This window comes from Erythrolamprus reginae, chromosome 4, assembly GCF_031021105.1.
Source record: "Erythrolamprus reginae isolate rEryReg1 chromosome 4, rEryReg1.hap1, whole genome shotgun sequence".
NCBI classification, from domain to species: Eukaryota; Metazoa; Chordata; class Lepidosauria; order Squamata; family Dipsadidae; genus Erythrolamprus; species Erythrolamprus reginae.
The window spans coordinates 16544155-16558502 of record NC_091953.1 but is presented as its reverse complement, the minus strand read 5'-3'; the positions used below and the strand labels follow the sequence as shown (position 1 = coordinate 16558502).

The following is a 14348-nucleotide window of genomic DNA, read 5'->3' as shown; positions in this document are numbered from 1 at the left end:
TCTCCTCCTCCCTGTCACTCATGTCTTCTTGGTCAGAGGAGCCTTCGTCATCAGATTCCATCGGGGGCAAAACAGGCCTGCAGCATGTGGATGTCTCCCCCACATCCACAGTCCTTGGGGCAGGAGCTGGGCCAGAGCTAACTACAGCAACTTCAAGGCTGTTTTTTAAAAAAAGAGGGACGCTGAGACGGCGAGGAGGAGCATGTGCCTCCCATGCACCCAGCACGAGGCTGCCTCCCACACACTGCGACAGAGAGAGAAACCCAGGGGGAATGGCAGAAAACTGGCTGGGCCTTTGTGCCGCTCTCAAATTTCCCGGGAAATTTTTCCAGGATCGGGTTCTTAAGTAGAAAATGGTTCTTAAGAAGAGGCCAAAAAATCTTGAACGCCCAGTTCTTATCTAGAAAAGCTCTTAAGTAGAGGGGTTCTTAGGTAGAGGTATCACTGTACATGCTTCCACTGATTGTTGTGTCTCTTCAAGCAATATACTTTTTTGTTGTGGTTAGCTCTGGCCCAGCTCCTGCCCCAAGGACTGTGGATGTGGGGGAGACATCCACATCCTGCAGGCCTGTTTTGCTCCCGATGGAATCTGCTGATGAAGGCTCCTCTGACCAAGAAGACATGAGTGACAGGGAGGAGGAGAGTGGGGCAGACAGCTCAGAAGGAGATCAATTATCTAGCTCCTCCTTGGATTCAGAACAAGAGTTAATGATACAGCCACGCATGCGGAGAGCGATGCATAGGCAGCAACAATTGAGAGATTATTATCAAAGAAAATGAGGCCACCTGTGGTTGGGTGGGGCTGTGGTAATTAGTGAGGCTGCTATAAATAGCAGCCTGTGGGTTTGGCCATTGTGGAGGATTATCTGATCGTTGTGTTTCGTGACTGCTTTGCTGACTTTGACCTTTTGTGTGCTGATTTTTCCCCGCTTTGAAACTAAACCAGGGCAAAGTGTGTTTCACTTTGTGAAAGAAGAAGGACTGTGAATTGCCTCACAGTTGCAAGCTAAGTATCACAGAACTGATAAGGGACTTGTACAAATTACCAGTTTGTTTGGAGACAAGTGCTCTTTGCTATACCAAAAGAGGGCTTGGTTTAAGTGAATTTTCATTATAAAGAACATTGTTTTGAATTTTCAAACGTGTGTGTGTCTGAAATTGTATCTGTGCATTTTTGGGAGGATTCTACCAGAGAGCTCGACAGAACACTTTTTCATTCACATTGTGCATACAGTAAAGGGGTGAAATGCTCCCCATTTGCTCATTCTTGTCAGTTGTCAGAGAGCCAATCATGAAAGGTGTGTGTGGGTCCGCCCACCTGCCTGGATGCCGCCATTTGAGTTCTTTTACCCTCTGTGCATGCACAAAGCATTCCATTCAAATGGCGGCATCCGGGCACATGGGCGGAGTCTCTCGCTCCCTTCGTGATCCTCTGACGACTGAGAGGCACAAGTAAACTGGGAGCATTTTACCCCTGATTCAGTGATGAAAAATGGCTATCCTTTGAAAAGATAAGCAAGAAGGGTGATCTTCCTGACTTATTTGATTTTACTATTCTTACTGACATTCTTAACTGCCTTCAGGCCAAAGACTATTGTTAAGTCCTTAGTGGAATGAAGGACTGCAGTCTTGAAGTAAGAACGATTCTTTATTAACAGTAGATAACTGTTTACAGAATAGAACAAGACAAAACATGGCCGTGCCTGGCAGCTATATACATGCCAGGCTGCCAGGCTGAGCCAACCAATCACCTTGCAGTATTTTCCCGCCCAAGGAATGTGGGGCAGGTACAAGGCCTAACTGTCCCCTGGACACAACAACTATGATAATCAGAACACCAAACACCAGCTGAATAAACAAGACCTTACAGACAACCCTCACTCCATAAAAAACCTTGGAATACTCATATCAAATGACCTAAGTGCCAAAGCCTACTGCAACAACATTGCCAAAAAGGCTTCAAGAGTTGTTAATCTTATTCTACGTAACTTCTGCTCCGGTAAGGAGAAGGACAGAATAAATAAATTGAAAAATAAAAAAAAATAAAAATAAAAAAAATAAAATAAAATAAAAAAAATAAAATAAAAAAAAATAAAAAAAATAAAAATAAAAAAAAATAAAATAAAATAAAAAAAAATAAAATAAAATAAAATAAAATAAAATAAAATAAAATAAAATAAAATAAAATAAAATAAAATAAAATAAAATAAAATAAAATAAAATAAAATAAAATAAAATAAAATAAAATAAAATAAAATAAAATAAAATAAAATAAAATAAAATAAAATAAAATAAAATAAAATAAAATAAAATAAAATAAAATAAAATAAAATAAAATAAAATAAAATAAAATAAAATAAAATAAAATAAAATAAAATAAAATAAAATAAAATAAAATAAAATAAAATAAAATAAAATAAAATAAAATAAAATAAAATAAAATAAAATAAAATAAAATAAAATAAAATAAAATAAAATAAACCAGTTGATCTATCCCTAAACTAGTAATAGCATTGTAAAGAGTTGAATGGATGGGTTCAATTGTACATTTATTTAGGATCCAGTTTATACGTGGTAGGTTTAAATCACCAAAAGATATAAGAGGATGTGGGTAGGAGGCTGCCCATGTTAGTATATAAGGTTAGCTTGTTCGCATGTGTGATGTTGTAATCAGGAGCTCTATAGTATAGTATAGTATAGTATAATCAGTTCACAGATGATAGTTTCTGGAAGATCAAGTTCATGTTTAACTTGCACCTTTTTTAGGTTCAGTGATTTCTTATAGAAGATTGCAAACTCCACCTCCTCTACAGGTTACACAGTCAGATCGGTAAACATGATAGTCTCTTACTGTGATAATGGAGTCGGGAAGGGCTGCGTTTAGCCATGTTTCGCCGATAAATATAATGTCTAATTTAGTAATTTTTAGTAAGAGAAGGAGTTCAGGTATTTTGTTGATGATGCTCCTTGAATTCATTAGTTTGCATTTAAGATTAACAGTGGTGGATATTGAGAAAGTAAGGGTTATTAGTCCATATGGAGTAAGTCTCCAAATATTCAGAAGTGGTTCTTAGAATGGGTGGTAGATGTAATTGCAATGTAGAGAAGCATAGTTCCCTCTAAGCTGAGCAGTGAGCAATCGCTCACTTAAAAATCATCATCAACTCAGAGTTTTCCAAACCTGCCCAGAAGCCGAGAGGGAACGAGTGAGAGGGAAGGAGAGAGAGAGGAAGAGAGGAAGAGAGAGAAACAGATAGAAAAAAGAGAGGAAGGAAAAGAGAAAGAAAAAGAATGGGAGTAAGGAAGAGAGAAAGAAAATCAAAATCTAGTTTGAAACTAGCTCAACTATTTAAGTGGCATTTTGATATTGATAGAGTTGCCCTATTATGAGCTCACTGTTATAGACACACAGTACAGTATTTTATTTTGAAATTCTCTGAGGCAAAACAGGGTGGGTTTTTTATTTCTTTGTTTGTTTGTTTGTTCATTCATTCATTCATTCATTCATTCATTCATTCATTCATTTATTTATTTATTTATTTATTTATTTACTATTTTTGTGCCGCCCAGTCCCAAAGGGACTGCCGCTCAGACACTATACTTCCCCCCCCCAAAAAAATAATAATTAGAGGGAACACTGTAGAGAAGCAATATGTAGAGTTATAAAATCGGCGTTCTGTTCTGGATCGAACACACTGAATTTCAGGAGCACTCTACAGCGTTTCTTTCTTGACAGTGTTTTTAATGAAGGAATCCAACTTTTCCTCTTCTTAAGTACCGGTGTGTTACCCCTTCATCAAACCTTTCAGCTGTATAATTACCTTCTGAGACATGAATCATCTTGGCTCTTGGCTTCCAAACTAGCTTCCCCTCTATAAAAGGAGAAGGGGATCTTTTTGCCCTCTCTTCTCAAGCCATTCTTTATATATAGGAAGAAATGGAGCTGTTTTGTGTCTTCTCCCCAGCTTTAATTTTGATAGTTCCTTTAAAATACTCGGTTGCAGCCCCGGCTCTTTTCGCATTGCCAAAAACATCCAACTGGAGTGATTTCTACATAGCCCAGGTTGGTAATGGTTTGCATGTTTTAACGATTTATGCTGCAATTCTAGGCGTAAGTTGGGAAGCCTAAGTCCTACTGAATTTTTTGATTGAACTGGACTTAACTGTTAACATAACTGAACAGAACAAACTAACAGAGTTGGATCTTGGAAGTCTCCTAGTTCAACCCCATGCAGGAGACCCTGCACCATTTCAGAAAAATGGTTGTCCAATTTCTTCTTTAAAACCTCCAGCCTTGGAGCACCCACAACTTCTGGAGGCAAGTTCTCTGCTGATTAATTGTCTAACTTTCAGGAAACTTCTTCTTAGAAACATAGAAACATAGAAGTCTGACGGCAGAAAAAGACCTCATGGTCCATCTAGTCTGCCCTTATACTATTTCCTGTATTTTATCTTAGGATGGATATATGTTTAACCCAGGCATGTTTAAATTCAGCTACTGTGGATTTATCTACCACATCTGCTGGAAGTTTGTTCCAAGGATCTACTACTCTTTCAGTAAAATAATATTTTCTCATGTTGCTTTTGATCTTTCCCCCAACTAACTTCAGATTGTGTCCCCTTGTTCTTGTGTTCACTTGTGTTCACTTTCCTATTAAAAACACTTCCCTCCTGGACCTTATTTAACCCTTTAATATATTTAAATGTTTCGATCATGTCCCCCCTTTCCCTTCTGTCCTCCAGACTATACAGATTGAGTTCATTAAGTCTTTCCTGATACGTTTTATGCTTAAGACCTTCCACCATTCTTGTAGCCCGTCTTTGGACCCCTTCAATTTTGTCAATATCTTTTTGTAGGTGAGGTCTCCAGAACTGAACACAGTACTCCAAATGTGGTCGCACCAGCGCTCTATATAGCGGGATCATAATCTCCCTCTTCCTGCTTGTTATACCTCTAGCTATGCAGCCAAGCATCCTACTTGCTTTCCCTACCGCCTGACTGCACTGTTCTCACATTTGGAGACTGTCAGAAATCACTACGCCTAAATCCTTTTCTTCTGAAGTATTTGCTAACACAGAACTGCCAATACAATACTCAGATTGAGGATTCCTTTTCCCCAAGTGCATTAATTTACTTAGTTCTAGGTTGCTTCTCTCTTCTATTAATCTCCATCCATTGCTTTTTGTTTTGCTTGCTGTGGAAAATAGGTTGACACCCTCTTCTTTCTGGAAGCTCTTTAGATATTGGAAGACTGCTTTATTGGCTTAGTGCGAGACAACTTACAGGACCCTCTTCTGCCGCATACCTCCCAGTGACGGATTAGGGCCCACAAGGTTGGCCTTCTATGGGTCCTGTCGACTAGACAGTGTCAGCTGGCAGGGCCACATGGGAGGGTCTTCTCTGTGGTAGCTCCATCTCTCTGGAACCAACTGCCCCTGGAGATCTAAACCGCCCCCACCCTCCTAGCCTTCCGAAAAGCTGTGAAAATCTGCAAACCTGGTGCTGTTGAGTAATACCATCTAGCCCCGGCCAAGAAAAAATTAATGGTTTTATTTTTAGGGCTTTAACTGTTTTTTTATTGTTTTTAATTGTTGTACGCCGTTCAGAGTCCAGAAGGAGTTGGGCGGCTTAAAAATCTAATAAATAAAATAACATTGGAAGACTGCTAATCCTTCTTTTCATTTAACTAGACATATCCTGCAACTGTTTTTAATATCTTTAACCTCAAGTTCCTTAATCATCCACCTAACATATACCTAAAATATGTTGTCCAGGTATCAACAGGACTTAATTTAAATGCAGCCGAGTTTTGTCCCAATGTTATAATAAACAAATTGTTTAGATTCTACTCTTAATAGTCCTATGAAGAAATTAAGAAAGCTATTTTAACCGTTTTGCATGACATGCCAATTTTTAAAAATCCTGCTATATAAATGAAATCTGCCTTTCTATCCCAAATGATGACACCATCATCACCGTTTAGAAAAAGACATGTAGTTTTGTTGTATCCTTTTCCCACACAATTGGGGGAAACATGCTTTAAAGGTCAGCAGGATCTAAAGTCTTAAGACTCAGACTGGAAATATAACAGAATCTTGCTTTAAATCTTAAGTATGCGCTCTATGCAGCTAAAGTATATGGATCAATAGAAATATCAAGCTATTGGAAAGTCAACCTGCAATTTCCATAACATTTTAATAACTTTAGGAAAGCAATTTTGGAAATTGCTAGCCTTCTTTGTGGGGGCTCCAGCCCTCTGGAATATTCTCCCCCCCCCAGAGATTTGTACTGCCCCCCCTCCTCACCTTTCGTAAGAGTCTGAAAACGCTCCTAAGCCGCCAGTCTTGGGGCTACTAGACTCTATCCTCCTGACCAATGAATGTTATGTGTGTTTATAGTCTGAGTAGGAATGCTTGGTTTTTTAATAATTGGGGACTTTAGATTAATTGGATTTAGTCATTGTATTATATTGTTTTCTTTTATATGCTGCAAGCCGCCCAAGTTTTTGGAGAGGGGTGGCATATAATCCAATTAATAAAATAAACTTAATAAAATAAATAAAATAAACAGACTTCCGAGGATAATCAGAATGGCAGAAAAAAACATTGCTGCCAACCCGCCTTCCATTGAGGACCTGTATACTGCACGAGTCAAAAAGAGGGCGATGAAAATATTTACTGACCCCTCACATCCTGGACACAAATTGTTTCAACTCCTACCCTCAAAACGTCGCTACAGAGCACTGCAGTGCACACCAAGACAACTAGACAGAAGAACAGTTTTTTCCCACACGCCATCACTCTACTAAACAAATAATTCCCTCAACACTGTCAAACTTTTTACTAAGTCCTTTTCCTCCCACTTAGGACTGTATGACTGTAACTTGTTGCTTGTATCCTAAGGTTTTTATTAATATTGATTGTTTCTTCGCTGCTTATTTGACCCCTATGACAATCATTAAGTGTTGTACCACATGATTCTTGACAAATGTATCTTTTTCTTTTATGTACACTGAGAGCATATGCTCCAAGACAAATTCCTTGTGTGTCCAATCACACTTGGCCAATAAAGAACTCTATTCTATTCATTCTAAATAATAAATAAATACTATAGCCGACATGGATCTATACAGTATTTAAATGAGGGCTTCCTAATTATATGCAAAGCTATACATTTAATAATAACAATAATAATAATAATAATAATAATAATAATAATAATAATAATAATTTATTAGATTTGTATGCCGCCCCTCTCCGGAGACTCGGGGTGGCTCACAACAATAATAAAAACAATATTATAGTAGAACAAATCTAATATTAAAAAACATATAAAACCCTATCATAAAACCAAACAACACATTCATACCAAACATAAAACAAAGAATAAAAAAGCTTGGGGGAAAGGTGTCCCAACTCCCCCATGCCTGGCAGTATAAGTGAGTCTTGAGTAGTTTACGAAAGGCAGGGAGGGTGGAGGCAATTCTAATCTTCGGGGGGAGTTGATTCCAGAGGGCTGGGGCCGCCACAGAAAAGGCTCTTCCCCTGGGGCCCGCCAAACGACATTGTTTAGTCGACGGGACCCGGAGAAGGCCAACTCTGTGGGACCTTATCGGTCGCTGGGATTCGTGCGGTAGCAGGTGGTTCCAGAGGTACTCTGGTCCAATGCCATTTGTTTGTGATCTCCTCTCCTCGCCTTTTGTGGAGAGAGTTGTTGATGTATAAGAGGACAACTTACTCCTTTAGTTCTCTGCCTTTAGGAATACCTGGAGAAATATTATACGCCAAAGGGAAGACACCAAGTTGGAGAAATGATCAGTGGCGGCAATTCCATGACCAAAAAGGTCCAGCAGATGCAAGCTTTCTTTGGCTTACAGGTCACTGGGAAATTGGACTACAGCACTATGGATATCATAAAGAAACCTCGGTGTGGAGTCCCTGATGTGGCAAACTATCGACTTTTCCCAGGGGAACCTAAGTGGAAGAAAAGGACACTGACCTACAGGTAATGAATTAATGGTCTTGAAAGATTTATACTGTTTGGTATTTGCTATTCTGCAATTCAGATGCCTTGTGTTCTGCCCAGTGAAGGGCTACCAAAATTTTTAATACCACACTGTGGGCATGGCTTATGCAGGATGCCCTGCATTTTCTTTCAACATCTTTCAATGCAAATTGGGTGCTCTGGGATGGAGCTCCATTTTTGCTACCCCACTGTGCCCTCCCCATCCAGGCAGCAGCCCACCCGTGGTTCTGCCAGTAGTTTATATGCTACAGATTATAGAGGTATGTCAACATTTGCCATTTTAGGGAGGTGGGCAGACTTCTCTTTCATGTTTTGTTTTGTTTTGGTTTGTTTTGGTGTTTTGTTTTGTTTTGTTTTGTTTTGTTTTGTTTTATTTTATTTTATTTTATTTTATTTTATTTTATTTTATTTTATTTTATTTTATTTTATTTTATTTTATTTTATTTTATTTTATTTTATTTTATTTTATTTTATTTTATTTTATTTTATTTTATTTTATTTTATTTTATTTTATTTTTTATTTTATTTTATTTTATTATTTTTTTATTTTTTTTTTATTTTTTTTTTATTATTTTATTTGACTTCTATGCTGCCCAATCTCAAAGGACTCAGGACAGCTTATTACAATATAAAAATACAAATGCATTAAAAAAGAAGTCAAATATGAAAAAAATTTAAAAACCATAACGCAATCAATGAAATGACACACATACATAACATTCAATATAATTTGGCCATGGCAGAAGACAGTTCATGTCCCCCAAGCCTGCCGGCAAAGCCAGGCCAGTAGGGTGGGAGCAGTACAGACATTGGGGGGGTGGAGTTGGTTCCATAGAGCCAGGGCAGCCAGAGAGAAGGCCCTCCCCTGTGGTCCTGCCAACTTGCATTGCTTAGTTGTTTTGTGGTTGGCTCTGGCCTAGCTCCTGCCCCAGGGAATGTGGAGGTGGAGGCAGGGGAAACATCAACATGTCCTAGGCATGTTTTATTGCCGGCAGAGTCAGGGAGTGCAGATTCCTCGAACGAAGAAGAAGGTGGGGGTGACTTGGAAGAGGGGGGCTTGGCACACAGCCCAGAAAGCCAATCACCATTATCTTCGGTCGATTCAGATGACGAAGTGTTAGACCCACGCAGGCGCAGATTTATGCATCGAAGAGACCAATTGAGGAAATATTACAGGAGATAAGAGAGGCCACCTGTGTTTGGGTGGGGCTCCAGTAATTAGAGCTGCTGCTATAAATAGCAGCATGCTAGTTTGGCCATTGTGGAAGATTATCTGATCGCAGTTCTTCAGGATCGTGCCTCACTGTGTCTGAACTTTGTGGATTTTTCACGCCTTTGACACCAAAGCAGAGTAAAGTGTGTGTGTGTTTCACTTCGTGGGAAGAAGGAGGGTTGTGACATTTCTTCACAGCTACTAGCTAAGTACTTGAGGACTGATTAAGGGACTTGTACAGCCTACAAGGTGGTTTTGGGGAAGAGTGCTCTTTGCAATACAAAAAGGGTGTTTTGTTTCTTTTGAATTTTGTGATAAAGGACATTGTTTTGAATTTTCAAACCTGTGTGTGTCTGAAATTTGTACCGGGAGGCTTCTACCAGAGAGCCTGGCAGAACAAGTTGATGGAACCTGGAGGAGGTCAACCCCGTATGATCTTATTGGTACTCAGGGAGGTATGTGGCTGGAGACGGTCCCGTAGATAGTCTGGTCTAAGCCATGTAGGGCTTTATTGGTTGCAGAAAGGATATATGTCAGTCCTTAGGCCATCTAGGATTTTTAATATTTCTCCTAAGACAGAGGACCCCAATTCCTGGGCTGCACAGCCAGCAAAATTCAAACCAACATCACCCCAATCTGTGGATAAATTATCTTCCATGAAACCAGTCATTGGTTCCAAAAAGGTTGGGGGCCACTGTCCTAAGAATCACAGCTTAAATTAGAGAAACATCTTTCAGCTGTGGCGAGGGGGGCGTTTGCCCAGGTTCGCCTGGTGCACCAGTTGCAGCCCTATTTGGACCAGGAGTCACTGCTCACAGTCACTCATGCCCTCATCACCTCGAGGCTCGACTACTGTAATGCTCTCTACATGGGGCTACCTTTGAAAAGTGTTCGGAAACTTCAGATCGTACAGAATGCAGCTGCGAGAGCAATCATGGGCTTTCCCAAATATGCCCATGTTACACCAACACTCCGCAGTCTGCATTGGTTGCCGATCAGTTTCCGATCACAATTCAAAGTGTTGGTTATGACCTATAAAGCCCTTCATGACACCGGACCAGATTATCTCAAGGACCGCCTTCTGCTGCACGAATCCCAGTGACCAGTTAGGTCCCACAGAGTGGGCCTTCTCTGGGTACCATCAACTAAACAATGTCATTTGGAGGGACCCAGGGGAAGAGCCTTCTCTGTGGTGGCCCCAGTCCTCTGGAACCAACTCCCCCCAGAGATTAGAATTGCCCCCACCCTCCTTGCCTTTCGTAAGCTGCTTAAAACCCACCTCTGCCGCCAGGCAGGGGGGAACTGAGATATTCTTTCCCCCTAGGCCTTTACAATTTTATGCATGGTATGTTTGTATGTATGTTTGGTTTTATAATAAGGGTTTTTTAATTGTTTTAGTATTGGATTGTTACATGCTGTTTTTATTACTATTGTTAGCCGCCCCGAGTCTGCAGAGAGGGGCGGCATACAAATCCATTAAATAAATAAATAAAAAGAAATATCCTGGCTCTATTAAAAGGTGCTATTGCTAACATGTTGTAAGCCACCCTGAGTCTAAGGAGAAGGGTGGCATAAAAATTCATGAGTTGGGGGTTGGACTAGAAGACCTCAAAAGTCCCCTCCCACCAGTGAAAGGCTACCAAAATTTTTACTACCACACTGTGGGCATGGCTTATGCAGGACGCCCTGCATTTTCTTTCAACGTTTTCTCTCACCAACCTCCTGAGAGTTCAGTAAGGGACGTATATAAGTGCACGAGAGTGCCTACCGTCCCCTGTCCTATATCTTTTTCTGCTCTTCTCTCAGATATTTCACTCCTTTATTTTCTCCTCTATTCCCTCTTTAATACATTCTACCTGATTATATCCTCTATAACCCTCATTGTGTATTATTGTGTATTGGACAAAACAAACAAACAAACAAATAAAAAATAAATCTTTCAGTGTAAACTGGGTGCTATGGGGGGGAAGCTCTGTTTTCACTACTCCACTGTGTTCCCCCCACCCAGGCAAGTAGCCCACCCCTGCCTCCAACCCTGTTATTCTGTTATTCATTCTTGAATGTGGAACATTGAGGTCTGAGTGTGATTCTAGTAGAATTTGAGTAGAAGCAAGCCAAATTTGTTAGATGTCCAGATTAAATGGCATTCAACATGCCAAATAAATAAATAAATAAAGCAGCAGTATCTGTATCTGGTAGAAGTTGAATTAAAAAATATAGACAAACATTGAAAAAGAAAAAATAACTGGTGGTTTTTTTCCCTGTTCATCAAGTTTTATTGACATTCCTATAGGTGGACTGTTTCTACAATTTATGATCTCTGCATGAGAGCATTTAACCTTTACTAACTCCATCCTGAATGGATTTGTTTCAGTTGAATGAGCATTACATTCAATTTTCTTCGGATTAATACTATCAGAATGACTAATTCAACAAATAACTCACAAATAACTGGAGCACCACCTACAGGTTGCTTGAAACTATCACTGCAAATTATCATAAACAATTAGTTGAAACTATCACTGCAATTGTTAAATTAGTACCACAGTTGTTAAGTAAATCTGGCTAACTTTGTTTGTCAGATGGTCGCAAAAGGTGAGCCTGGTCATAAAAAGGTCATAATTCATTTTTTTTCCAGTGCTGTTATAACGGTCACTAAGTGAACTGTTGTTAGCCGAGAACTACCTATAAATCCACGCCCACTGCAACAATAAAGCCAAGAAGGCTTCAAGAGTTGTAAACCTAATCCTACGTAGCTTCTGCTCTGGCAATCTCACACTACTTACCAGAGCTTACAAAACTTTTGCCAGACCCATCCTCGAATACAGAACATCTGTTTGGAACCCATATCGCATCTCAGACATTAACACCCTTGAAAATGTCCAAAGATACTTCACAAGAAGAGCTCTTCACTCCTCCACTCGAAATAGAATACCCTATGAGACTAGACTTTCAATCCTGGGCCTAGAAAGTTTAGAACTAAGACGCCTTAAACAAGATCTAAGTATTGCCCACAAGATCATATGCTGCAACATCCTGCCCGTCGGCGACTACTTCAGTTTCAACCACAACAACACAAGAGCACACAACAGATTTAAACTTAATATTAACCGCTCCAAACTTGACTGTAAAAAATATCACTTCAGTAACCAAGTTGTCGAAGTGTGGAACTCATTACCAGACTCCATAGTGTCATCCCCAAACCCCCAACACTTTACCCTTAGATTATCTATGGTTGACCTATCCAGATTCCTAAGAGGTCAGTAAGGGGCGAGTACAAGTGCACTAGAGTGCCTTCCGTCCCCTGTCCTATTGCTCTCCTATATCTCCTATTCCTTTCTTCTATTCCTATATCTTTTCTTCTATTCCTTCATTGATATGTTTTATTACTATATCTTCTCTTCTATTGTTTCTTAGATATATTTTACGATGAGTATCTCCTCTATAACCTTCATCATGTATTTTACCTTCATGTATTTTACTATGTGTATATAGATATACAGTGATCCCCCGATCATTGCGAGGGTTCCGTTCCAGGACCCCTAGCAATGATCGGGTTTTCGCGAAGTAGCGCTGCGGAAGTAAAAACACCATCTGCGCATGCGCAGATGGTGATTTTACTTCTGCCGCAGCAGCGAGGAGCCGAAGATTGGGGTTTCCCCGCCGCCCACGCAAACTCCTCGCTGCTGCCGCGCCTGCCGCTTGTCCGCCGCCTGCCTGCCCGCGCGCCCGCCCTTCGCCCGGCCACCCGCCGTTCGCTTGCTGCTCGCCCGGCCACCCGGGTTCGTTTGGCTTCGGGACATGCCGGCGGCGACGTTTTAAAACAGCCGTGCGGCTTCCCAACTGAGTCCCGAAGTCAAAGGCGAACTTCCGCGTTTGGCTTTGGGACTCAGTTGGGAAGCCGCACGGCTGTTTTAAAACGTCGCCGCCGGCATGTCCCGAAGCCAAACGAACCCGGGTGGCCGGGCGAGCAGCGAGTGAACGGCGGGTGGCCGGGCGAAGGGCGGGCGAGCGGCAAACAGTTGGCGAGCAGCGAGCGAACGGCGGGTGGCCGGGCGAAGGGCGGGCGAGCAGCAAATGGCGGGCGAGCAGCGAGCGAACGCGGGTGGCCGGGCGAAGGGCGGGCGAGCGGCGAACGGCGGGCGAGCAGCGACCGAACGGCGGGTGGCCGGGCAAAGGGCGGGCGAGCAGCAAGCGAACGGCGGGTGGCCAGGCAAAGGGCGGGCGAGCGGTGAACGGCGGGCGAGCAGCGAGCGAACGGCGGGTGGCCGGGCGAAGGGCGGGCGAGCGGCGAATGGTGGGCGAGCAGCGAGTGAACGGCAGGTGGCCGGGCGAAGGGCGGGCGAGCGGTGAACGGTGGGCGAGCAGCGAGCGAACGGCGGGTGGCCAGGCGAAGGGCGGGTGAGCAGCGAGCGAACGGCAGGTGGCCGGGCGAAGGGCGGGCGAGCGGCGGGCGAGCCGGGCGAACTGCGGGCGAGCGGGTGCTGGGGGGGCTTCTCGCCCTCCCGCCAGCAAGAGGAGACCCAGGGAAGCCGCCCAGCAGCTGATCTGCCCGGCGCCATCTACGCATGCGTGCCCATAGAAAAAAAGGGCGCGCATGCGCAGATGGTGTTTGTACTTCTGGGTTTAAAAATCGCCATATAGCCATTTCGCAATGATCAGGATCGCAATACCTGGGGGATCACTGTATACCCACTAAAACCCTCATTGTGTATTGGACAAAATAAATAAATAAATAAATAAAAATAAATAAAATAAGAGGATTTTTCTTTTATGCCCTTTCCTTTTGCTATTCATCATGCCTGATGACAAATTCTGAGAACCTCAAGAATTTGCACTTCTAAATAAAAAACATGATGGCCCCAACCCTCTGGAACAAACACCCTCCAGAGATACGTACTGCCCCTTCCTTCCTGGTCTTTCATAAAGCTCTTAAGATCTACCTCTGCCGGCGGGCGTGGGGGCCGTGAGTGATGAGATTGTCTCCAGATGATATTATGAATGATTGAATTGGATGAATGCGTATGACTGTATATGGGGTTTTTAAATACTTTTTACTAATTTGTATAATTCTTTTATAGTAATTTAGATTTCTTTACATATTGTTGC

The 14348-nt window shown here is 41.8% G+C and overlaps 1 protein-coding gene across 1 annotated transcript in view; it reads left to right on the top strand.

Annotated features, from left to right (window-relative positions):
• The first annotated feature begins 3937 nt into the window (after positions 1 to 3937).
• Positions 3938 to 14348, top strand: part of LOC139167222 (matrix metalloproteinase-20-like) — a 31667-nt gene continuing 21256 nt past the window's right edge. The window contains exons 1-2 of the mRNA XM_070751663.1: positions 3938 to 4063; positions 7761 to 8005. Coding sequence (XP_070607764.1) covers positions 3938 to 4063; positions 7761 to 8005 — 371 coding nt within the window. The remainder of the gene's footprint in view (positions 4064 to 7760; positions 8006 to 14348) is intronic.